The sequence below is a fragment of the Canis lupus genome, chromosome 5, assembly GCF_003254725.2.
Source record: "Canis lupus dingo isolate Sandy chromosome 5, ASM325472v2, whole genome shotgun sequence".
Classification (NCBI taxonomy): domain Eukaryota; kingdom Metazoa; phylum Chordata; class Mammalia; order Carnivora; family Canidae; genus Canis; species Canis lupus.
The window spans coordinates 25,377,794-25,405,057 of NC_064247.1; the positions used below are offsets into that span (position 1 = coordinate 25,377,794).

General features: G+C 34.5%; 1 protein-coding gene and 1 non-coding gene across 5 annotated transcripts in view; one reads left to right on the top strand and one right to left on the bottom strand.

Annotated features, from left to right (window-relative positions):
* GUCY1A2 (guanylate cyclase 1 soluble subunit alpha 2) overlaps window positions 1–27,264 on the top strand; it is a 429,807-nt gene that overhangs the window by 61,535 nt on the left and 341,008 nt on the right. For all 4 annotated transcript variants that reach the window (XR_004815602.2, XM_035715874.2, XM_025465669.3 and 1 more), the window contains one exon: window positions 9,982–10,700. Coding sequence is in view for 3 of the 4 variants with exons in the window: in XM_035715874.2 (XP_035571767.1) it covers window positions 9,982–10,700 (719 nt within the window). In the remaining variant the exon portion in view is untranslated. The remainder of the gene's footprint in view (window positions 1–9,981; window positions 10,701–27,264) is intronic.
* LOC112671587 (small Cajal body-specific RNA 7) lies at window positions 3,239–3,348 on the bottom strand. Its single transcript, XR_003143713.1, has one exon. It is a non-coding gene; the product is annotated as a small Cajal body-specific RNA 7 (non-coding RNA).

Consider the following 27,264-nt stretch of genomic DNA (forward strand, 5'->3'; position numbering starts at 1 on the left):
TATAATTTATTGATTCTATTTGCTACTGTTTCAGCAAATATTCATAAGAGAAATTGGTTTTAGCATACTTCATAAAGTTTTGGCATTAAATGGTCTTAATAAAGGTAACTGAGTAGTTTTAATTTTTTTCTGTGGACTGGAAATATTTAAATAACTTTCAAATTATTTATTTTAAAGACCAGACAGAACTCAGATTGCCCATTTCTTGGTGAATTTTGGTCATTTATATTTTGCCAGAGAATTACCTGTTTAACATTACATTTATATATTTGATGGCAGAACATTGCAGTTTTTCAATTCCTCCATCTCTTCTTTTTTATTTAAGATTTTATTTATTTGAGAGAGAGAGAGAGAGAGAGAGCATGAGCCAGAGGGAGCGGCAGAGGTAGAGGGAGAAACAGACTCCACACTGAGCAAGAAGCCCAATGCGGGTCTTGATCTCTGGACCCTGGGATCATGACCCCAGCAGAAGGCAGACACTGAACTAACTGAGCCACCCACGCGCCCCCTCTGTTTCTTCTTAATATGTACCTATGTCATCTTTCTCATTCCTAATTTAGTATATTTTTCTATTAATTTCAGCTTTTACCTACTTTTTAAAAAAAGCTCAACATCATTTTCTGAATTTAGAAGCTTTTTATTTGCTTTTTGCTGAAAATATTTTTGGCATATACATATATTCTTGAGCACAGTTTTTGCTGTACCTCAGGATTTGCATGAAGTAGTCTTTTCATTGATTTCTAGAAATTATAATTCCAATTTTTATTTTTTCTTTCTTCAATTTTATTCTTTCTTTCTTCAATTCAAGAGAATGTATTGCTTAACTATTAAGTAGATAGGATTTTTTGTCATCTTTTTCTTATTTGTAAATATTTATTATTTTTGTTACTATTAGAAAATGTGATCTGCAGAATCTTTACTTAAAAATATATTTTGGGAATTTTCTGACCAAGTATTTGAGGAGTTTTTATAATTCTTCACATGCATAAAAACACATATATGCAAGTACATAGATATATACATCTGTGTACATGTATATATGCATTTGAATTTTGCCTGTTATTAAATTTTATTTTAATTTCATTTTTCCTGTGACTTGACTTTTTGATTAGTATTTGCTTTTTATTGTTGATATATATTCAGTTAACCAATGCCTTTTCTTTTTAAATCTTTGATCTTTATGGTTCTGAAAAAGGCACATTCAAGTTTTCCAGTATAGTTTTATTTTTATTAAGTTTATTTATTGTTATGTTGTAAATATTTTTATTTAATTTCTCTATGATACTGCTTTTTTTGTCTATTAGATCCATATGATCCTGAGAGATATGAGATGCTTTACCAAAATATAATTCACATATCTTACAACTCATCCATTTAAAGTGTATGTTTCAGGGTTTTTAGTATATTCATAAAGTTGTACAACCATCACTAACTCAATTTTAGAATATTGTTATTGCTCCAATAAAAAAAAACATGAATACATTAGCAATTAATTCCTAATTCTTTTTGCTTTGTATATTTAGCTACAATGTTGGTTGGTTTGTTCAGGTTTGTGTCTCTGAGGTTTTTTTTGTAAATTGTGATTTTCTTATATAATGTCTTTATCCTGATTCACATTTTTCACTTTAATTCTACCTTGTTTGATAGTAATATTGCTCCTCACTTATTTTTCTTGTAGTTTCTTGGAATCCTTTGTCTACTGTCCCTTATTATTTATTTATTTATTTATTTATTTATTTATTTATAAAAGATTTTATTTATTCATGAGAGACACACAGAGAGGGGCAGGGACATAGGCAGAGGGAGAAGCAGGCTCCCTGCAGGGAGCCCGATATGGGACTCAATTCCAGTACCCCAGGATCAGGCACTCATCCACTGAGCCACTCAGGCATCCCCCCACCTTTTATTTTTAAAATCCCCTCTTATAAGTGCCATTCTTGTGGAAGAAATGAGAGTTCCTGCCACTGGATTGGTGGATTGGTTTACATTTGCAGAGATACGTAATTTACTTGATTTTCTTTCTTCTATCTTGATTTCTGATTATTTATTTTACATCTTCTTTCCTTACTTTTTTTATATTGATAATGTTGAATCAATATATGTATATATATTTTTACCTTCATAATTTGAAAGTCCTACTCTGCTTTCCCATTATTGGTTATCTTCCTTTTGCTGTTATTCAAATTAGACCTGCATGTTTTCTCATTATTTGAAAACAAATTATTACTTATTTTCTTCCTAAGATTATATTTTGTCTCTACTCACCCAAATTCCATTGAATTGTGAAGAGACTTTTAGAATGCTGATACTTCCTTCTTTTCTACCACCTCCCCTATTTCCTTCCACCCTCCCATCTCTTGGATTTTATGAAGATCGTTTAATTCCAGATTATGCATAAAATGCACCTTACAGGAGTCAATAATTTTTCCCTCTGTTTCATTAGTTTTTATTTAACATTTATTTTATAAATTTACAGATAATCTGTCATCTGTTATACATATGTGTCTGTGTGTGTGTGTGTGTGTGTGTGTGTGTGTGTATGTGTTTATATCAATTCTGACTGGAATTTGTGCGTATCCATCTGTAGATTCAGGATTTCTACAGTTCAGGGAGAAGTTATCTCTATTTTTGGCTTAGTTACATTTCTTCCTACATTGGTTTCTTTTTCTCATTCTAGATCACCCTGCTTTTAGATTGTTGTACTTTTCAGGAGTTGTCCTACTAAACCTGTTTATAGTCAACAGAGGGATCACAGACATATACAATATAGAACTGGAGAGTATTATGCTGAGTGAAGTAAGTCAATCAGAGAAGGACAATCATCGTATGGTTTCACTCATATGCAGAATGTAAGAAATAGTGAAAGGGACTATAAAGTAAAGGAAGGGAACTGAGTGAGGAAAAATTAGAAGAGGAAACAAACCATGAGAGACTCCCAACTCTGGGAAACAAAGGATTGTGGAAGGGGAAGTGGGTGGGGGGATGGGGTGACTGGTTGATGGGCACTGAGGAGGGCACTTGATGGGATGAGCACTGGGTGTTATACTATATGTTGGTAAATTGAATTTAAATAAAATTTTAAAAAGACATATATAATATTTCCTTATATTAAATATTCCCTTATAAAATCTGCTATTTTATAAGAGAGGCACAGAAATAGGCTTCACTAATTGAAAGGGAAGTGTAACAACTGATAATATTGGAGTGTAATTTTATGATGCTGTACTTTTTTTTTTTTTTTGATGCTGTACTTTTTAAAGAAACTTAGATTAATTATATAACTTACATATTAAAAATTTCCTATCATATAACATTCAACACCCAATTATGTCTATTTCATCATTTCCATATGATGTTCTACTTTTTAGATATAGTTTTTGGGTGAAAAACATATTTTTTCCTGAAAAAACATTTTTGTCCCTGAAGCACTTTATAGGCTTCTGATAATGCCTATTCCTTTGGGTATTCAAGATTGATGTTAAATCTGTAAATCTATTAGATGGTCCCCTATTGTTATTCTTAGGAAATTCTTTTTGCTAATACTAAAACTCTATTTTTTTAAGAATCTGAATATATGTCCTGTTTTCTTTAAGTATATCATATAATTTAAAACTATTAACTAATTTTAGTTCACCTATACTTAAAAATAAATACATGATATAAGTTGTGTTCTTTTTTAGAGAGAGATGCCACAAATTCAGTAAAGGGAGAATTATATACCTCCAAAATAGTAGAAAGGCATTGTTTAAGTCTTCACAGATTAAGATCAAAATTGATAGGGAACATTCTTTTCATTATTTTCCCAGTACTTTTACTTACTTAACTGTAGAATACTCGAGACTACAAATGTTTTATATCACTCCAACAGAGATTCAAATGAAACTGTATTAATAGATCAGATTGAAAACAATTTTCTTTAAAATTAGAATTCGAGCAGTGGAATTTCTTGAGGGCCTTTCTCCTCTGTTTATTATTTAGACATATAATATTTATTGTTAAATCTTTTCTGGGAGGCCGAGACCAACTTTAGTAATTTCTTTGTAGATTGGCATGACACTAGAATAATAGTTTTATAAAAGTGTCATCAAACTAGCTGATAAAAACCTTAGGGTCTCGCTAGATAAAAGATAAAAGAATTGTTTCTGGACAAATATCGTATGCTATCTCTTATATGTGCAATCTAAAAATGCCAAGCTCAGAGAATGGTGGTCCCAGGGATTGGGAGATAGAGGAATTGGGGAGATGTTAGTCAAAGGGTACAAACTTCCAGTGAGAAGATGAATAAGTTCTTGGGATCTGTTACACAACTTTGTGATTATTGTTAACAATAATGTATTATATACTTGAATGTGGTTAATAGAGTAGATCTTAAGTGTTCTGACTACAAAAAAGTAGGATATATAAATAGTGCTATATGTAAGTATATCAAAAGAACACTGTACACCTTAAACATACAATGTTATGTGTCAGTTATAGCTGAGTAAAGCTGAAAAAATTGTTTCTCTAAAGAGGTAATTATCTCCTTAAAATGTTGAACTCTCTTTACAGTTTGGATTCGAGGTATAGTTGTTCTTGAGTTACATTAGCTAGATATTAGGTTGATGAAGCTTAAATAATTAAAAAATAATTATGGGATGTCTATAGCTCATAGCAGTGTGTAGTAGGCAGGTATTCAGCTCCTCAACTGAACTTTAGGCCACGAAGGATATACCTGTTGCTTTGGCGTTTTTCCTTTTAGTGAAGACCAATGCCCTATTGGGTGATAAGGACAGTCTCTGGACCTAAAAACCCACTAATTTCTCTCTTGTATTGATAGGTATTCCTCTAGTCAATGTGTATTTTTGGTGCCATCTCTCTGTATTTACTTGGTTCTCATGAAGGCAATCTTTCCTTTTCCAAGTCTAGAGGTCAGATTTATTACACTTGTATAAAGTAAGTAATTTTAGCATCCCAATAATAATATTAATTCAGCTGAGAACTATTTCTTTACCTGCCACAAACCCGTTAACCTCTTATACCCAGTATTCTACCCTTATCCCTCCACTGAAATTGCGGCAAAGATCCCCAAAGTTCTGACTGATCCAATTTACAGTTTTTCTGTCCTGACATTACTTGACTTTGCTATAGCATTTGATAACTGTTGACTTCTCCTCCTAGCTCCTTTCTGTTGGCTTTAGTGATACATTAATTCATTCAATATCCAGCTAATATTTATTAAGCCTTACTAAATATCAGGCTAAATGTTAGGCATTGATCACAGAGCATTGAGCAAGACATGCATTCCCCACCCCCCCAGATGTTTTACTTCTTTTGATACTATGCTTATTTCACAAGATGTAGTATTAGACAGACTTCACCTTGAGACCTAACTTTGCTCCTTATGGTTGTGTGAACTTGGACAAATTTCTTAACATTTTTCACTTGTAAAATGAGAACAATTAAAAATACCTATGTGATGTGAATTTTTAAAGTCTAAGGTGATCTATGAAAATATTTGGCACGTTGCTTAACACTCTTCTCACTGGGACTTCTCTAATTCAGCCAATATAATCTTTTAAAGACATTGCAGCATCTCTCTGGCTGGTGTCTTTGACTCTGGTCTTGGCATCCTTAAGTCCAGCCTCTGCATTGCCCAAGTTAACAGCTGATACTCTCACTCCTGTTGCCCAGATGTTATCTATTCTCTTTGCCCTCCCTTGACCATGCCAGACTCTTCTGCTTCCTTGGTTCATCTGTTTTCCATTACTGTCCATCCATTAGTGTGATTATTCCTTCCTTGTTAGGCTTTTGAACACTCACTTTTTCTTCAAATCTCTCTTCAGATGTTATCTCCCTGAGGAGAGAGTCAGACAGTCTTTTCTCGATACCTTCATAGATATTCCTGTGTGCCTCTGTTATAGTCTAATCACATTGTGATAAAATTATCTGTGGAGTCTCATATCAGAAAAGAATGTGTCTGGTTATCTAGGTATCCTTAAACATGGCACAACTATGGCTTTAAAAGCTTGATTATATTATCAAACAGATACCTAGATGAAAGCTTAGTTTCTTTTTTTAAGATTTATTTATTCATGAGACACAGAGAGAAAGAGAGAGAGATAGAGAGAGAGAGAGAGAGGCAGAGGGAGAAGCAGACTCCCTGCAGAGAGCCCAATGTGGGACTTGATCCCAGATCCTGGGATAAGGCCCTGAACTGAAGGCAGACGCTCAACCGCTGAGCCACCCAGAAGTCCCAAAAGCTTGGTTTCTACAAATGAAGTCTTAGTATCTATGTGCCAGGCATGATGCTAGAGATGGGTATGCAGACATAAGTGGGATAATGTCCTTAAGACACATTGTTCTTAAGACATAATATGAAGTAGGAAGAGCAGATGAGGGACAGAAGATTCATATCATCAGTGAATAGATTATTATATTTTCAGTTAAAGGATGTCACATTTAGGCTATTCATTTCTCTAAAGAGGAGAATTAACAGTAATTTAAAATTCTAACTTACTTGTTAATGAAAGCAGATTTATTATAAGTTTTGCCTTTAGAAGAATATATTCTTATAGACCCAAATGTCAAGCTGTCATAGTGTCTTCTGTTATGAGAGGATGAGCATTGTCTATATGTTTCAAGTGATTTACTGTAAGTAGGGGGTTTGCATCAGTCGTAGGTAGAGCCTTTACCAGTTGTCTGTGCTGAACTACTTTCTCTGTGCTTCCTAAATTTTGATATAAGATTTAAAATGTGTCTTGGCTATTGATTATAGCATATTTGCAAAAGTTACAGTGATCTTTTCCTAGTTCTTGCATGTTTCCAACTTAAATAATTTTTTTCTTCTTTCATGATCTTGTACAGTTTAATAATTATGTGAACAAAAATTTTTATTAATCAAGTATTGTGATTTTATAGAATTACTATATATAGTATTTGACTGTAATATTCAAAATATTTTAGCTTTACTTTATTGATACAAGTCAGTGTAGCATCCTGAGAGGCCTCAGTGTCATCATGAGAATTAACAACCTTGTATCTTAAAGAACAGAAGTGCTTTGTAAGACAGCATGGATTTCTAGCTGATGGTATGCTGTACTGACAGACTAGTTTTTATTTTGTGCCCCTGGTGAATTTGATTGTTATTTTCTGGATGATTTTGGGGGATTCTGTGGAAACAGAATATAAACTTGCTGTATTATGCTTATGTCTATGTTCTTTATTTAATAACTCCAAGGGCATTTTCAATGTTATGGGAAAAAAAACCAAGTTAGAAGAAATTATCTTTTTCTTTTCTGTGCATAAAGACCCTGAGTCCTTTTAAGGTAGAACTCTTTAAAGGATAGAAGCAATTCATAAGACATTTTAGTGGCATATGAAGTTCTGTATTCCATCAAGTATAGTCAGCTTATAGGAATTTTTACTTATTTTGAATTTAGTTTTAGTTAGACTTTTGTAATTTAAAAACTTAATAGAAATCAAGAACATTGTCTTTGAAGGGATAGACATTGAATTTGTATTAGGACCTTTTAGTTATGCAGTGATGGTGATACAGGGATATGGCATAGGAAGACACTTTAGTGAAGGAATTTTCAGACAGTAATCAAACTAAGAAAGCATGGTTTTTAGAAGCCAAGAGAGGAGGGAGATTGAGGAGAATGAGATGATCAGTAGAGTCAAATTAAAAGAAAAACAACAGGGATGCCTGGGTGGCTCAGTGGTTGAGTGTCTGCCTTCGGCACAGGGTGTGATCCTGGAGTCCTGGGATCGAGTTCCGCATCGGGCTCCTTGTGTGGAGCCTGTTTCTCCCTCTGCCTGTGTCTCTGCCCCTCTCTTTCTCTCTCACTCTGTCTCTCATGAATGAATGAATAAATAAATAAATAAATAAATAAATAAATAAATAAATAAAATCTTTAAAACTTCATAAAAAAATTAAAGAAAAACAACAAACACGGTTAACTATGGTAAGGATCAAGCAATATGCATTGGCTTACTCCTTTGTAAAAACAATTTCAATGGAGTAGTTGGAACAGGGACCAAACTGCAGTGAGTGTCATCCACTTTGCTTTTTTTCTTCCATGCTGGAGAACTGGACAGATAAATGCTATTACTATCAGTTTGGGCTGGCATTATTGTTAGTGAAAGCAGTATATGCTGAAGGGCAGTCTTATACCATGACTGTGTAAGATGCGCCATCATATTTTTATCTTGGTAAGGGATTTTTCTCAACTTAATTTGAATGTCAGATCTATGAAACTAAAATTACTATGAAATTTTTCTTAATAAAAGGACTCTTTTTTTGCTTAGATTTTCTACTGCTTTTCATTTCACATTGATGTTAAGAACTTTTTTGTCAAACTGACTTCTTCATTTAGCTATCACAATGTTTATACTCTATAGTACTCTCACAAAAAAATATTTGATGTGTTTTGGCTGTATTTTTCAATAGTGTTGTTGACATTTTATCCCTCATTCATGCATGGGGAGAACCCTCCGGTTCTCTTCCTATAATGATAGGAATAGCAAACCAAGACTGCTCTGTACTTTAATAGGACACTAGCAAGATGACCACTGTCTTTTCCCAATCTTGCCTTATCTTCAGGATCTCCTTATAAGATGGAGTAGATGAGGCAAGAAAATATGAATACGTAAACTTACATGTATTGATTTCAGCCAAAGTCAAAGGATAAGTAGTAGAATGACTCCATGTAGAGGTTTCCTTCAGCACACACATTCAGTTCTTATATATGTGCTGTATCCTTCCTCTTTGGACCATGAATTCTCTCCATATTTTTCCTCAGATCATCCTTAAGGGTGGATCTAACTTGATCACATGTGACTGGCTCTAATTTCTACATAATGTATTGTATGTGTGTATGTATGTATGTATGTATGTATGTATTTTTTGTTATAATTCCATTGCTATAATATAGAGTTCCTTTTGCCATGGCATGTGGAAGTATGAATGGAGAAAGCAAAGGGTTTTAACTCTTTCTGGTGAGATGCCTACTCCACCCTTGGCTAGTCTCATTTTTGTGAGTGAAACAATGCAAATCAGCCCATAGTTCTGTCATTTTACTTCCTTGTTTGGTCTCTCTCTCACTGGGGTCTCACTTAAGTCCTTCTGTTGACACTAGATAATCTGATGCCTTTCCCCATTCAGGTAACCATAAATCCCTCTCTGGTTGGTATTTCCCACTTAACAAATGAATTTTGATAAGTAAGATAGTAATAGTAGATGGGTGTAATAGAGAAACAGTGTTATAGTTGCTTCTAAAAAGTTGCTTTAACTAAGAGGGAAATCATTAAGAAAATCTTATTTGTGTTGATTATAGCAAATTCAGTAGGATATTGAAAAGAAAAATGAGCGGCTAGATGAGCAGCATTTAGAAAGTTTGTGCTATGGGAGTTGAGAGGGGTGGGGCATGAAAAGGCAGAGAACGGAGGATTTCTACAGCAGCAAAACTACTTTGTATGATGTTATAATGGTAGGCACATATAGTAACGCATTTGTCCAAACCCAAGGATGTACAATAATAGGAGTCAACCCTCGTGTTAACTACCCACTCTGGGAGATGATTCTGTGTCATTGTAGGGTGATTGATTGTAACAAATGTACCACCATAGTGCATGATGACTGATATTGGGGTAAGGGTGAGATTGTGTGTTTGCTGGGAGAGGGTTCTGTGGAAAATATCCTTACTTTTTCCTCAATTTTGCTGTGAATCTAAAACTGCTCTAAAAAATAAAGTCTATTTAAAAACAAACAGAAATATTAAAAGAAGTTTATGCTCACTAACACCTTAGAAGCTTCTAGAAGATGAATTGAAATTTGCTTTCTCTGATTCAAAATGAATTAATCTCTTTGGGAATATGTGGGTCAAAGGGAAGTACCTCTCTTACCTCACTCACTAGTTACCTCATTTGATAAGCATTTTTAAAAGCTATAAATATGATGATTTTATGTTACTTCCCTAACATCTCCTTCCCATTTACCCCTAGGCTTGAAGTTTGAGGAAATTCAAGAAAGATTTGGAGAGGAATTTTTTAATATATGCTTTGATGAGAATGAGAGAGTCCTTCGAGCTGTGGGTGGCACGTTGCAGGACTTTTTTAATGGCTTTGATGCTTTGTTGGAACACATTAGAACTTCTTTTGGAAAACAGGCCACTCTGGAGTCACCATCATTCCTATGCAAAGAGCTCCCTGAAGGAACTCTAGTGCTCCACTACTTCCATCCTCACCATGTCGTGGGGTTTGCTATGCCAGGGATGATTAAGGCCGCTGGCAAGAAGATCTACCGGCTGGACCTGCAAGTGGAACAGGTTGCCAGTGAGAAATTGTGCTCCGATGGCTCGAACCCAGGCAATTGTAGCTGTCTTACCTTCCTCATCAAAGAATGTGAAAATACCACCATCACAAAGAACCTTGCACAGGGCACCTCCCATGTCCCTGCGGACCTCAGAATCAGCATCAGCACCTTCTGCAGAGCCTTCCCTTTCCACTTGATGTTTGACCCCCACATGTCAGTCCTGCAGCTGGGGGAGGGCCTCCGGAAGCAGCTGCGGTGTGACACTCACAAAGTGCTCAAGTTTGAGGACTGCTTCGAGATAGTGTCTCCCAGGGTGAATGCCACCTTTGAGAGGGTCCTCCTGCGGTTGTCCACCCCGTTTGTGATCAGGACCAAGCCCGAGGCTTCTGGCACTGAAAATAAAGACAAGGTAAATGGCCAGGGGCTTGAGCTGGGTGATGGGAACTGAAAGGAGTGCATAATTATTTCAGTAAATTACATGCTGGCTGTACTTGTAATTATTTAGGCAAGAGAGCTCAAAGTGCCATTTAGGAAATCACTGGTCCCTGGATGTATGTAAAAAGATTTGGCCTTATTCCCAGCCATTTTGCATAGTGTCTGCCTTTTCCATTAATTTATTTCAGCGTGTAAAAAGAAGACGCTTATTAATACCAGCCATAGTAATTACAAAAATGATAGGACTCGCTAGAAACCTGATACTGTAAACCCATGAATATTTCCACCAGTTGAAGTCAAACTAGAAGAGAAATAGTAGGACTGAATCCCACACTGTGGGGCCCACTTGCCTCCTCCTAAAATAAATATGGGTGAAAAGCTAGCTCCGCTATGACTGTGCTCTGCTCTAAACTTCATATCTAGGAACATCTGGTTCACATCCTATTTTTGTCCCAGTTTGCAGAATAATACGTTTTCTAAAAGTTGGAAAATTAAGTGACAATCTCAGGGCTTCTTTTCTAAATACATTTTAGTATTGAAACAGACTCCTTCCTTTATAACATGCTCACTGCTTGGAGAACTCAGTGAACACGAGGAATTATTGTGAATTTCTTTGAATCCCTTTTTGGAAAATCTGGGTGATAAATTACAAAGAAATGAAAAGCTAAAAGCTGAATCTTATATTAGTTTACACGAACATGTTCCCTTAGGTAAAAAAAAAATTCTTTTAGGAGAAATCAACATTAAAATAATAAAATGTAAAGAAAATACAGTATTTTAAAATATAATAATAAGTAATATAGATGATGTTCTTCCGAGTAGACATTTGAATGTACATGTGTTCAGCTTCCAGTAGAGATTTTCAGTATTTTATATGAGGAAAATAAAGTTCTTAATAGGCAATTCGGCTTGTTCCCAAGCATTTTGGGGAAAGCTGTGGCTTTTTGAAATAAACAGGCTGCTCTGGGCTAAAGGAAGAGATGATTAAAAACTCAATGAATGAGTAATCACATATTCTGGAACACCTGCCATAATAAGTAAACGAGAGACTAACCTGAAAGCAGAGCCAAAGACATTTTTGAGGATTTTATATAGTGTTCATTTTAGAACCGATTTTTATAATTTTGAAATTCAATGGAAAAGTTTTCAACAAAATACTTAGAAATAGGAAAGGATGCCCATTTATTCAGGATGACTGGGTCCTGTGATTTATCATTTTTCATCACTTAAATTCAGTGATTTCAAAATGTCTAAGAATAAATCCGAAATTCCAGCTTGGCACATTTGGTTATTTTAGTCTGAATGAATTGTTTTTTTTCTATGTGATTGCGTATGTTTTAAGTAATATTTTTCACATGTGCACATTTTATATATATTTATATGTTCAGTGATGGCTATTCATTTTTGAGACTGTTTAGAAAAGAGGAAACTTGTTAAATATGTGTTTTTGCCCATACTTATAGTTGATTTAAAATTGGAATTATTCTATCTTTTAAATTTAGAGAATATTAAAGCTGTTGGTTCTGTTTTACAGAAGTGAAGTGTTTGGCTAGAAGGGTTTGAGCAGTTTTGGCCTTTGAAATCGAAATTAATATTTTTGAAAATGTGCCTGAAGTGGAATATGTTATTATCCATGTTAATTGGTCTATACATTTTGTAGATTTGAGAAAAATTAATTCAGTTTAAAGTGAGTACTTCAGATTTTCCTCCCTATATTTCATCTGGCTTGTATTTCTATTTAATTTGTATACCAGGGTAAAGAATAGGCATAATGAAATGATGACTCAAATGTCAAGGCCCCCTGCCAATTCCAGTAATAAGGCCCTGTGCTCATTGAGAAGATGCAGTTATAACTTAAACATGGCAGTGACAGCTTAAAAAGAAAGCAATGGGCAGGATTTGTAATTAGAATAAGGATAGTAATCCTCTCATCCTTATTTTTACCTTTCTGTTTGTTCACCTGGGTTTGCCACGGTGGGACATTTGGGAAACCACTGTTGGACCAGATTGGAACTGGGCAATAAAGTTAAGGCATGAAGTCTCAGCCAGATGAATAACATTTTTTAATTACTGCGTTTCCAAATTCTAAATTTGTATTTTCTGAACACATGGAAAGAAGAAGGAAAAATGAAGGTTAAAAATTATGACTGTTAATAAATTTGACCTTGATATTCATATTTTCCCCATAATAGCTCTTCTTTTTAATAAGGAACTCCATGTTGTCTGAAGTTCCTAATTTTTTTTTTACTGGGTCTTAATAAGAAAGTACTATTTTTAAATAGTTTAGGTTATTCCTTTGTCTAAAAATGAAGGCTTTAGTGATAATTTAATTATTTTGGCTAATGCACTTCATACCAATGAACCACGACTCCTGTGGTCCAAAAACAAGAAAGAAAAAAGAAAACCAAGAGCTAATCATGCAGCTGAATGACAGTAAATTACTTGCAGAATGAATTGTAATTCTTTTGCTAAATCATGATCTTTGGCATTTTGTGTCATCAGTTATTGGTTAACTATATGGCTAGAGGTAGAACATGATTGTGAGCAATTTGGTGATATATGAATGAAACAGGAAGCCATCGTCCTAGTTCCAGAGAATTTGCATCTTGATTGTGCATAATGAGTTACAAAGACTTAAGGGTTGGTTACCAGAAGGGAGAATGTCACTGAGAGACATCTGATGCAGTAATTGGTGGCAGGCTTCAATTTAACAGAGTTTTGAGGTCAGAAGGGACCCTTGCAGATGGACCGACCAAGCTTTGAGTCCCATTATATGGCTCCCTTTGCATCTTCTAAATAATCATCCGTTACTTATATAGTCTTCTCTCTCTCTCTCTCTCTTTTCTTTTCCTCCCAGATGACATTCCTGTGTTTTTTATCTTTCCTTAAAAGCTCAACTGCTTTTCATCATCTTTCCTTTTCACCTATCAAGCATTACATATACATGAATTAGTTCGCTATTAAAAAAGAACAGATTCAGCACTGGGAAATAATGGTGAATTATGAATGTATTTTAATTTGTGTTGTGCATCTTTATGTCATTCTTATCTAACTGTTGTTGTGAGAATTTGAAAGTTTATCAATCACCTAAATCTTTGGAGGCATTATGGTGAATTTAAGAAGAAATTTGTTGCAATCCGATGTGCTGTTTGGGGGTTCTCATCTGGTCATATAAACCTAATATTGACATAGACTCCAAAGCCTTGTGTGGAGGGAGCTATGTTTGTTAATGGGGCTCTTAGAAAGTGGAGGAGTGGCACAGAGCTTCCTTCTCTGTGCTGGAGGCTGATGGTGTGTGGGGGAAGTGGCAGCAGCCTAGGGGAGGGGTGTCTCTACAACTGTGATTTTAGCCAAGTCCCTCTAATCTGAGCCTCAGATGAATTCATCTGGAAAGTAGGAAGCCTAGATGAATAATTACTATTTTTACTCCTTACAAGTCATCTTTAACATGTGTAAATTTATAGGAAGTCATTTGGTCATGAAACTTTGTCATCTCTTTGATTCAGTGAATTCAGGTGCATTTCAAAGAGAAGCAGAGGGGACTCTGACTTTTCAACCATGAAGAGCTCATCCTATTATCAGGACTAAGTTAAAGTAATTCTCTGACAGCTTAGGCTGCCTACCTCAAACACCATTTATGAAAATTAAATGACAATCCCTGTAGCATTTTTCTATCTACAGCACCAGCGTCCATCACTGAATAAATGTTGGTTACTATTACTTCTACCACTATTATTGTTCTTGTTCTTCTGCACTTGTGACCTTCCTTCTATCTGTTCTCCTCCTCACTTACAGCCTTCGAGAGGAAAGCACTGGACAGCATAGCTTTAATAATTTTAATGAAATACCAAGCCTACCTAACATCTTCCTAAAACATGACTTAGGGATTTGCTTTTTCTTTATAGACTATTATTGTTTTAAAATCCCTCCCTGGTCTCCTTTTCAGATTCACTAAAGTTTGGAATCAAGCCTTCTTTTCCTGTGTCTACTAATATTTATTATGTGCATGTGCTATAGCACTTTGCTATGCCAGTGGGTTCCAAAATAAGATGGACTGGTTCACTTAGGTACAACCTGAAATAGCAGTGGATTTGAGAAACAATAAACAACATTGAGTTCTTTTGACATTTTTTCTTAGTAACAACACTTCAAAGAACTTTAATAACATTGTGGAAGGAGTCCAGCTTTTGAAATACATCATCCCTACAATAGAGCAGTGGCCTCGTTCACCTTTGTTCTCAGGGTGGGAACTGGGGAAAAGCATTAATGACGACACATTTCTTGGTCAGTCCCTAGAAATATTGTCACATTTATCTTCTTAATTAGAAGCAGCAAAACAAATGCTGGGAAATAATTTTCAGAAGATAAAGGAGGATAAAAGAGTAAATCTCTGATTTACTATGGTCAGATCAGTTTCCAAACTAGTCTTTTCTCTTCCCTAGACAGATGCCCATCTTCTTCTGACATGATGATTGAAAAGTTGAAAATATTTTTATTAATCTTACCATAGCACAATGACACCATTGAAAGATGGATTTCACCTGGCTGTCAAGAATACATATTTGACTTCAACAAAAATTTAATTTAACCTGGGAAAATGTGAGCATTTCTCCTCTGTTCAAGTCAAAACATTCTGTTAGAGAATTTCAAATATTGAACAATAGTTTTAGTGATGGACAAAATGCCACTAGGGCTTTCTCTATAAATTAGCATTATAGAACATAGACATAGCTTCATTCAAAATTATCTGGAGTTTTCTTTGTTCTTGTAATTACAAATGAGAGCTTTACTTTTTGGAGTTTTTCTTGTTTTGGTGTTTTTGTTTGTTTTGATTTTTACCTCTGCAACAGCTCCCAGACCATAAATCTGCCTTTTAAAGGTTGGAGGAATTCAGATGCAGATGCAAGTGTTTCCTGAGGTTCATTCTGGCTCTTTCACTTTAAAAAACAATGCCTATAATGTTAAAATCCCAGCATAGTGCTATGTTACTGTATAAAAACTGACAAGGTGGATGTTACATGGTGAATTATATATTCCCTACAGTGATCTTCAAGCTTTAAGTGCCCATTTTACCATATTTTAATTTTGTCAGCAGGAAAGATTGCACCCCTGTACTTAAAAAGGAAGTACTCCTACCAAAGATTAGACATCGTTGAGTTCTAGTGTGGTACATTCTGGGTGGGGAGGATTGGTCCTTTTAGTTACAAACGGTTCCAAATCTTTCTTTAATTGCTCCTTTGGTTTTTAACTTAGAATCATTTTGTTTTAGCTGGTAGCTTTTTTCTCAGTAAATTAAAAGCTGAAGAGCTGTTTTGAATTCATTACCTACCTCCTTATTTTTAATGGTGCTCTCTTTATTAACATTAACGTTTTTCATAAGTATACAGTGCAATAATTTTTACTAAGTGTATATAATTGTGCAACTATCACAACAATACAGTTTTAGAACACTTTATCACCCTCCAAAGTTTCCTGGCTCACTTAAATGTTCATCTTTGCTTTGGCTCCTGACCCTAGGCAACCATCGGCCTATTTGCGTCTGCATGTATTTGCCTTTTTTTATATGAATCTTTTTTTTTTTTTAAGATTTTATTTATTTATTCATGAGACACACACACACACACATAACAGAGAGAGAGAGAGAGAGAGAGAGGCAGAGACACAGGTAGAGAGAGAAGCAGGCTCCATGCAGGGAACCCGATGCAGGACTCGATTCCGGGTCTCCAGGATCACACCCTGGTGGAAGGCAGGCGCTAAACTGCTGAACCACCCAGGGATCCCCTGTATTTGTCTTTTGCAGCCATTTCTCAAAAATGTAATCATACAAACATGTAGTCTTTTTTTTTTTCGTCTTGCTGTTTTTTATAAGGTTTACCCATGTCGTCACATGTATGAATAACTTGTTCATTTTCAGTACAGTGTTCCATTGCACAAGAATATGACAGTTTTTTTTTTTAACCCATTTACCAGCTGATGGACACTGGATTGTTTTCAGATTTTGGCTGTTATGAATAATGTTGCCATGAACATTTGCGTATAAGTGTTTGTGTTGGTTATATTTCTATTTCTCCTAGGCTGATTCCTAGCAGATGGATTGCTGTGTCATGTGCTAAGTATATGTTTAACCCTTTAAAGGAACTGTCATGCTGTTGAAAAAAGAGGCTATGCCATTTCACGTTTGACCAGCATAAGCGGATTCAAGTTTCTTCACGTTCTCACCAACACCAAGTATTGGCATTCTTTTTGATTATGACCATCCCAGTAGATGTAATTTTTTTTAAAGATTTTATTTATTTGTTCATGAGAGACAGAGAGAGTCAGAGACACAGACAGAGGGAGAAGCCAACTTACTGTGGAGAGCCCGATGTGGGACTTGATCCCCAGGACTAGGATCATGCCCTGAGTCAAAGGCAGACGCTCAGCCACTGAGCCACCCAGGCATCCCAAGGTAGATGTAATGTTGTATCTTAGATTTTAATTTATGTTTCTCCAATGACTAATGATGTTAAGCATCTTTTCTCTGCTTATTAGCCATTAGTACAATTTCTTTGGTTAAATGTCTAATCAAATGTTTTTCTCATATCCGTGTTGTCTTCTCATTGAATGGTATTTTTTGTTAAAAAAATATTCATTCTTGATATTATATTGACTTCAAAAGTAACTATCTTTTGAAGCACAAAAGTACTGTGATGGTACCATTATTTTCTTTTTTTTTAAATTTAAAAAAAATTTTTTTAATTTTTATTTATTTATGATAGTCGCAGAGAGAGAGAGAGAGAGGCAGAGACATAGGCAGAGGGAGAAGCAGGCTCCATGCACCGGGAGCCCGAGGTGGGATTCGATCCCGGGTCTCCAGGATCGCGCCCTGGGCCAAAGGCAGGCGCTAAACCACCCACCCAGGGATCCCCCATTATTTTCTTTTATGAAGCATACTTTTAGTCTGATAGCTAACAAATCTTTGTGTAACTCAAGGCCACAGGGATTTCCCCCTTTGTTTTCTTCTAGGTATTTTATAATTTTAACTCTTAGATTTGTGATTCATTTTGAAGCGTATTTTGTGTGTGCCATGGACCAAGTTTTTGTTTTTATTTTTTAAATTTTTTTGTACATAGACATCTAGTTGTCTCAGCACAGTTTTTGAGAAAATTGTTTTCACCACTGAATTGCCTTTGCAACTTTGTCAAAAATCAATTGACTATAAATTTTTTCTAGCTTTTCTGTTAATCCATGTTTAAAAAATATCTAACCATATGGTGATAAAAGTGTTTTGATTACTGTACCCAAATAAGTTTTGCAATTGGGTATTTTAAGTCCTTTAAGTTTGCTCTTTTTCAAAATTTTTGGACTACTCTTGGTCTTTTGTTTTTCCCCATAAATTTTAGGATACACTTGACAATTTCTAAAACAGCTTCTAGGATTTTCATAAGGATTACATTGAATTTGTAGGTTTATTTAGGTTTATGTATACAATGGAATATTACTCAGCTATTAGAAATGACAAATACCCACCATTTGCTTCAACGTGGATGGAACTGGAGGGTATTATGCTGAGTGAAGTAAGTCAGTCGGAGAAGGACAAACATTATATGTTCTCATTCATTTGGGGAATATAAATAATAGTCAAAGGGAATATAAGAGAAGGGAGAAGAAATGTGTGGGAAATATCAGAAAGGGAGACAGAACGTAAAGACTGCTAACTCTGGGAAACGAACTAGGGGTGGTAGAAGGGGAGGAGGGCGGGGGGTGGGAGTGAATGGGTGACGGGCACTGGGGGCTATTCTGTATGTTAGTAAATTGAACACCAATAAAAAATAAATTAAAAAAAAAAAAAAGAATAGCTGTCTTAAAATATTGAGTCTGGGACCCTGGGTGGCGCAGCGGTTTGGCGCCTGCCTTTGGCCCAGGGCGCAATCCTGGAGACCCGGGATCGATCCCACGTCGGGCTCCTGGTGCATGGAGACTGCTTCTCCCTCTGCCTGTGTCTCTGCCTCTCTCTCTCTCTCTCTCTCTGTGTGACTAAAAATTAAAAAAAAAAAATATATTGAGTCTTATGTTCCATGAAGATATCTCTCTCAGATAATTTAGATCTTCTTTAATTTTTGTCAACAAAGGTTTTTTTTAAATTTTTTTTTATTTTAAAGAGACCACACAAGTGACTGAAGGGAGGGAGAGAGCCTCAAGCAGACTCCATGCTAAGGGGGAAACCTGATGTGGGGCTTCATCCCAGAACCCTGAGATCATGACCTGAGCCAAAATCAGGAGCCAGACTTAACTGACTGAGCTGTCAAGTGCCCTGGTCAACAAAGGTTTTACAGTTTGAGGTGTATAGATCTTAGACTTTTTTGTTTTGTTTTTTTTTTCTCTCTTGATATAGCACAGAGAATGTTTTTAAATTTTATTTTTATTAATAGATAGGAATACAAATTATTTTTGTATATTAATCTTGAGTCCTATGGCCTTGGTAATTAAATTCAGAATAGTTTAATATTGTGGAATAGAAAAAATGCTGTTTTTAGGGGGGTTGATTCTCTAGGATTTCTTACATCAGAGATCACATAGTCTGAAAGTTGAGATAGTTGTTCTTATGTTTTTTAATTAACCTTTGTTTCCCTCCTTCCCTGTGTCCCTCCCTTCCCCTTACCTCTCTCTCTCTCCTTATCTATTACACTGGTTAGAACCTTTGGTACAGTGTTAAATAGGAGTGGTGATAGTGGATGTCTTTGCCTTTTTCTGAAGTTAAAAAAAATTTAATCTTTTACCATAGGTGTGATGTTAGCTGTAGGTTATTTATGTTCTTAATCAGATTGAGAAAATTACTTTCTGTTCCTACTTTTTTCAGACTTTTTATTAAGAAATAGATGTTAGATGTGTCCAGTCTATTTTATCTATCTATTGAAAGATCTTATGGCTTTGCCCTTAGTTCTGTTATATTAACGATTTACAGATGTTGAACTAAAAATAAAATAAATCTTGGGATAAATCCCACTTGGTCATGCTTATGTGTTATAAACCTTTTTAGATGTTGCTGAATTTGGTTTGCTAATATTTTGTTAGGGATTTTTGCATCTTTGTTCATGAGAGCTATTGGTCTGTAGAATTTTTCATTTCTTTTAAATTTTTTCTTGTGATATCTTTGGCTTCAGAGAATGAGTTGGTAAGAGTTTATTTCTCTTTTTCTGAAAGACTTTGTGTAGGATTGTTACCATATTTTTTTCTTTGAATGTTTGATAAATAGTTACTGTTTGTATGGTATATCTTTTTTTATCTTTTTACTTTCAACTTGGTGTTTGTCTTTGAAGGTGTTTCTTACAGAAGGTGTTTCTTACTTTTTTATATGGTCTGATAATCTCTGCCTTTTGACTGTATTGTAGTATATTCACATTAAATGTAATTGTTGACTTGGTTTGAATTATATGTACCATTTTATTTTTTTTCACTGTATCTCATGTCTTTTTGTTTCCTATTCCTCTTTCAATAATTCCTTTGTATTAAGTGAATATTTTTAGCATGACATTTTATTTCCTTATTGATTTTACAAATACGTTTTTAAAGTTATTTTATTAGTGGTTGTTCTAGAGATTATAATTTAGTTTATCACAATCTCTTTCAAATTAATACCACCCTACTATTGGTAGACAGTTTTGTTTTTGTATAGCTCCATTCCTCCTCCCCCACCACCTTTTGTAGTATATTTATATGTTATAAACCTAGTTATGTATAATAATTATGATTATGTATAATAATTGTAGCCATATATTTGTTTTTTTAAAGGAGTTAGGAAAAGAAAGGAAAACTATATTCCAGTGTGTAATATACCCTTTTTAAAAATTTTTATCTAAATTCCAGTTAATTAACATATACTGTAATATTAGTTTCAGGTGTACAATTTAGTTATTCATCACTTACATATATCACCCGGTACTCATCACAACAAGTGCTCTCCTTAATCCCCACCCCCTATTTCACCCATCCTCCTACACACCTCCCTGATGGTGACCATTAGTTTGTTCTCTATACTTAAGAGTCTGTTTCTTGGTTTGCCTCTCTGTATTTTCTTTTCCCTATGCTTGTTTGTTTTGTTTAAGTTCCACATATGAATGAAATTGTATGATTTTTGTCTTTTTCTATTTCACATAGCATAATACTCTCTAGCTCCATCTGTGTCATTGCACATGGCCAGATTTCATTCTTTTTTATGGCCAAGTAATATTCTGTTGTGTACATATACCATATCATCTTCAGTTTTGATTATTTGGTCTTAGAATATGTTTTATGATTTTATTTATTTATTCATGAGAGACACACAGAGAGAGGCAGAGACATAGGCAGAGGGAGAAGCTGGCTACCTACGGAGAGCCTGATGCGGGATTTGATCCTAGGACACCGGGATCATGCCTGAGCTGAAGGCAGGTACTCAATCACTGAGCCACTCAGGCCTCCATGGTTGTAGAACTCTTGGTTGACAGTACTCTTTTTCAAGCAGTTTGGATATTTGGTTCAGCATCTTTTGCCCTCTGTTGTTTCTAATGAAAAATTAGTCACAAATTGTATTATTCTTCCTTTGTATTTTTAGGAAGGACATATAGCACATGGCTATTAACAGAGTGAGTAGTCTTAGAGGTTGAAGAGATTGATTGGGAAGAGAAGACCTCACTGTGATTGTGGCATGTGATTTTATATCTTTTATATATATATAAAATATATATAAAAGATATATGTATATATATATTCTCATAGTGGTTACAACATTATACCATTTGACACATTTTGTGTCATTCCTTTCTGGGGCATCCAGTTTAATTTCTTTCTGTCTTGTTTCTTTTTTTAATTTTAAATAAATAAAGCCACATATTCTTTTTTGGCTACTACAGACTTTTTTATCATATTTTTTCAATCTGCTACTGGAATCTTTTTAAGTTCTTTTATTATGAAATAATTTATACTTTGAAATTGCAGAAAATGCAGAACATAATGAAAAAAACTGTTTTTATTAGTACTTTGAAATATCCACTAACATTTTGATTTACCTATTTTTCCGTATAAAACTCATTATTTATATAGTTGTAGATAATTGGATTATAATTGTTTTTCTGTTTAAAGAGTAATCTGTGCCAATTTAGTCTTTACTTTTTTTTTTTTTTGGATTGGCTTTAGTAATGCAGTTATTTTTTTGTGTGTCATATTTTCTGGTAACTCAGCAGCAGTCTAATATATTTTGGCACATCTACTAATCCTCTCCATGTTAATTCCTGTGTAATTGTCTAGTACAATCTTTAATGTACTCTCCTGTAAAAAGTAGTTATGGAGAAACTTTTGCTCAGGAACTTCTGTTCTGTACAAATGTTAAGTCGAAGCTTTGTAAGTCAGCACTATTTGCATATTTTGGTATAGCCTTCTCTCATACTTTGTCTTTTTTATTCATAGCATTGGTTGAGATGACAGGTGTATCTCTGAGTTGTTTTTGTCTGCCTTTATGGTAATGGAACCATGAGGCAGGTATGTACCTTTGGACTTCCTTTTTCACTCTGAGAAGCAACCAAATCAGTGGGCCAGTGGAGTACTCTAAGGTAGTTAGACAAACATTATTGACATGTTAGTATTGTTATAACAACACCACAGGATGTGTCGCCTAAGAAAACACACAACAGTTGTAGCAAACTTCATCCTGTATTCATCAAAGGAGGACCCCAGAGCTTGCCCGGTTACTCTGTTACCCGTGTGGTGCTAAGGTAGTTTGGCCAGTTCTGATAACTGCTCTGTTTTCCTGAAAATATCAGAGGTATGACAACACAATATACTAGATTTTCTTAACTCCTTTAGAAACACTCCATCTTTGTTCTTCAAGGATTCTGAGATTTGTTATAATTGAGTTCCAGCACACCAATCACATCTTACTTCTTGATTGTGATAGCAACCTGTAAGTAGTTCTTTAAACTATAGTGTCTTTCTTTTTTTCAGGTGGATTTTATGATAGTGTGTCATTGTTTTGATTCTGATTGAAAGAGTCAGCTTTACCTGTGTCTTGATTGGGCATCTTCCTTGAGAAAGCACAGAATGGGTGTTGAGAGGCAGTATTATGTGTGATTAAGAATGTAGTCTCTGGAGCAGAACTTCCTGAGTTCAAACACTGTCTCTCATTTACCAGCTTGATGACCTTGAGCACTTTAACTTTTGAACATTTGGTTTTCTTGCCAGCCTCGTAGCCTGTGGGCCTCTCTTGTCCTCTCCTATTTTCCTTGCAACACCTATCAGATTCTTCTGATGTCTACAAATAAGTTTACTATTTGTTTCCATTTTACCAACAAACGTACTTAACATTTCCTTAATGGCTTTCTGTGTTTTTAAATCTTAGTTTTGATTAAGCCCTATTCCTGTTCTTAAAGTTGAATGTTATTTATTCTTAATGTGGTTTAATATTTTAAAAGTATATGTGTTTGTATGTGTGTGTATTTTCATTCAAATCACTCAAAACAATACCTGGGATACTGAAAGATATTAAATGCCTTGCATGAAAATATTCATGAGAAAGATGTGGAAACTCTTCAAATATTTGAATAACTATCAAATAGAAGAAGAATACTATTTATTCTATTTAACTTCAGAAGGCAAAACCAAGATCAAACTATAGATTATAAGGAAGTAGATTTGGTTTAGGATTAAGAGGAACTTTCCAACAATTAGATACATTTAAAACAGAGTGAGTTGCCTTGTGAGATAGCTACGCAATACTTGGGAGTTCCAAAATATCAAGATATCTGATAACATCTTAAAGATATTTTATAGAAGATTCAGAGAGGGAATCCCAAAATCTTCATAGGTAAATAATGCCACATTATTTTTATAATGCTATTTTAGGAAATAAGAGAAGTACTTGTCGCTCTCTTTTTGTCTATCAGTAACACCAGATGACATTTTCTGTGCTTAACATTTGACAGGTGGCACCATGCTAAGTTTAATTTTTTTAATTTTTAAAATTTGAGTATAGTAGACACACAATATTACATTAGTTGCAGGTGTACGGCATGATGATTTGATAAGCTTGAACATAACCCTAGTTCACCACAAGGGTAGCTACCATTTAATTGGACTCTGCATTCCCATCCAGTCCTTTTGCCTACTCCCCACCTCTCTGATGACTGAGAGTTTGGTCTCAGGGCTTTATGGGTCTGTTTCTGCTTTATGTTTGTTGATGCGTTTGTTTTTGTTTCTTTAGATCTCACATATGAATGAAATTATGCAGTTTTCTCAGTCTGACTTATTGCACTTAGTAAGAGTAGTATGTGAGACTTAGAGACTTTCTGTGCTATTAGGGTCAACTTTGATACCATTTTGTTTTCATTGTAGATGTGATTTCACCTGAAAAACTTATGAATTTGTGAAATTGGTGGTATTGTAAAAGCTTAATTCTATTTATCAGTCCTTGTTCTTTTAAAATGAGTACATGATGTCTTGCAAAATTCAACTCACTAGAGTATCTTTGAAATGCCACCTATATTTGGGTTCTGAGTTTAGCAGCCAGTTTCCACTTCTCAAAATGCAATGAAAATTCAATTTCTCTGACCTATTATGGATAGTAAAACATCGTAAAAGCTGCCTTTACAACATTTTCAACTTACAGGGATATTTATAAGAAAGTTATTTATTTATGTGTTTTAGTATCTATGAATTTGAACCCTTAGGAAATCTTGAAATACTAAATAAGTCATTAGGATATAAGTCTTTAATAAGTTTTATTGAGACTTATTTAGTTATTAGAAAATCACAGTTTTCAAGTTCAAGTGTATTCATGTTTAGACTCTGATTTCTTCTTAGGTTGATCTATTTCTATAATACTTGAAAAATATGATGGAGAACCCTTGGTCATATTTAACAGTGTTTCCTTATTTTGTGAGAGAAGGAATAGAGTTCACCACGTCATGTTTTTCTGAAAAGAATCAAAGTATTTCTGTTTGAATCACATGATTGTCTTGGTTCATTTTTACTTTTCCTTTAAGGCAGCATATGTGTTTTTCATGGAAGTTAAGAGGAGTCAAAATCTAATCTCAGCTCCAGAGACAAGCAGATAAAGAAAATTCATCCCTAAACTCTCCCTCGAAGGAGAGGTCCAGAGCTGTATCATGTTAGGCAGAGGTATCTGTGATGTTGGTGGTGGTGAATATCAAGAATGCTTATGGCAACATATATAACTCCTTAAAGGGTTGAGATTTTTAAGTTTTGTGTTTCAAAATAGTGAGAGAATGAATGGAATAATTCTCTATTGATCATTGAACACTGGCTTCAGAAGTTCTTCCACTTTAGTAATGATGTCATGGAACCTATCTCCGTCTACATATACAGAGGATTTGTACTAGAATTTATAGTGTCTTGCATTTCCATATTTTCTAATTTAGATGCTACTAGAAATGCAATACATGTTCCTCTAATACTAGAATTTCAGTAAACAAGAGCTAGAAAGAAATTTTTATAAGCCTTTTACACTGAAAGGATTCTGTGCTACTTAGATGCATTTCCTAGGTAGGTTATACATTATTCTAATCTTAGGATCTTTCCAACTAGTTGTGATAACTATTTTCAGTGGTTTAACTACCATTCAACTCTTCTTTGTAGTTTTTTTCATACTAAGTTTATTATTCTGTGAAATAATTTACATGTTATTTTATACATAATGTTTACATTTTACATAAACTCAAAAGGAAAGTGTTGTGAAGTTAGAGTCTTTATTTATTACACCCCCTTACTTACAGATAGAAATAGTATCTAATAAATTATTTACAGGTTTTGTTTTTTGTTGCTATATAACCATTTTGATAGAGGGACTAAGTATTTCATAGATTTTACTTGTCTGTCAGTTTTTTCGTCTGTAAGTAGATACTTTAAAATTTTATTTTATTGTCATAAGAGCATTTAACATAAGTTGTACTCTCTAAGAGATTTTTAAGTGTATGATACACTGTTGTTAACCACAGGTCAATATTGTGCAGCAGATCTCTAGGACTTATTCCTCCTGCATTACTGAAGCTTTATTCCCATGGCTGTCTCCCCGCCCCCCCTTTTTTTTCTTTAAGATTTTATTTATTTATTAATTAGAGACACAGAGAGAGAGAGGCAGAGACACAGGTAGAGACACAGGCAGAGGGAGAAGCAGGCTCCATGCAGGGAGCTTGACATGGGACTTGACCCTGGGTCTCCAGGATGATGCCCCAGGCTGAAGGCAGTGCTAAACTGCTGAGCCACCTGGGATGCCTTGGCTGTGCCTTTTTAAACTTGAACCCATATTACTAAATTACAGAAGAGGAAGAATAGCTTCATCTATATGAGAAAAAGGATTCCAGTGTTCTGTTCCTGATAAGAATCATTGGACACTCTAAAAATGTGTTTGATTTTCTTAAAGAACATTATCTTGAAGACTTTACATTTAGTTTGGTCTCTTTGCTCAGACATCTCTTTGAAGAGAACTGCTGTTCTGCAGTGTGACTTCGTGAGTACTGCCAATATTCAATTTATATGGCTGCTTCTCACCGCTATCATATAACAATTTAAAGTAATTTAATTTAAAAAATGTGTGTTGAGCGTCTTCTTAAAGTCTAAATATAGAGTTTATGTACATCTGCTTTGTTTCCCTTAACCACTAATTTAATAATTCCAAGGAGAAGAAATTATTAAGTGGGTCTGGTATGAAATGTTTTTTATAATTTGAACAAGGGTCTGATCTCATGTTTCCTGGAGCAAAAAATTTCTCACAAATTTTGAAATGCTTTTGTTATGTGTACAAAAATTGACTCTATTTTATTATTTTCCTGTTTTTACCCTAATTATTCTTCAGTCATAATGCCTAACTTACATTTATTTTTATCTATTATAGTATCAAGGTGTGAGGATTTTGTGGGTTAACTTTTGGTTATATTCCCTTCACTCTCTATCTTAACAGTAATTGCTATCACCAAAATTGATGGTTTATATCAAATTGTTAAGTTTATTTTATTTGAGATACTCCATTCCCCAATTTGATTTATCTCCTTTTTCATTATTTGTGTTCTGTATTTGTGTTGGTTTTCTTGGTTTACCATAGCTGGGTTAACTATGACACTATTTTACATATTGTAAGTTTGAGTCTCTTTTTCAAAAGCACACTTTATGATTGAGAAGAAGCCTTATAGTATTGATCACACAGATGCCAAAAAGTCACTTATTAGTTGGACTATTGATTTATTTATGAACTATTATTTGTGATAATGTAGAAGATATTCTTCTTTGTTTTTAGTATAAAAAGTCAAAAATTATTCACCTTGTAAAACCTAGGGTAGAATATTATCTATTTATTTTTTCCACTAGAATTAATCAAACATTAAAAGAATATATTTTTATTTACTGAAAGTGAGGCCTAGAGCTCCTATACCTTTTATTCTTTTAGAACTAAGGATAATTTACAGTGGGTCTCATACCACTCAGTATAGAATTGGCTCACAGTAGGAGAGACAAGAATGTACTCTAAAATTCTATCACTGATAGTGCAGATATGACACAAGTTTTGTATAGCA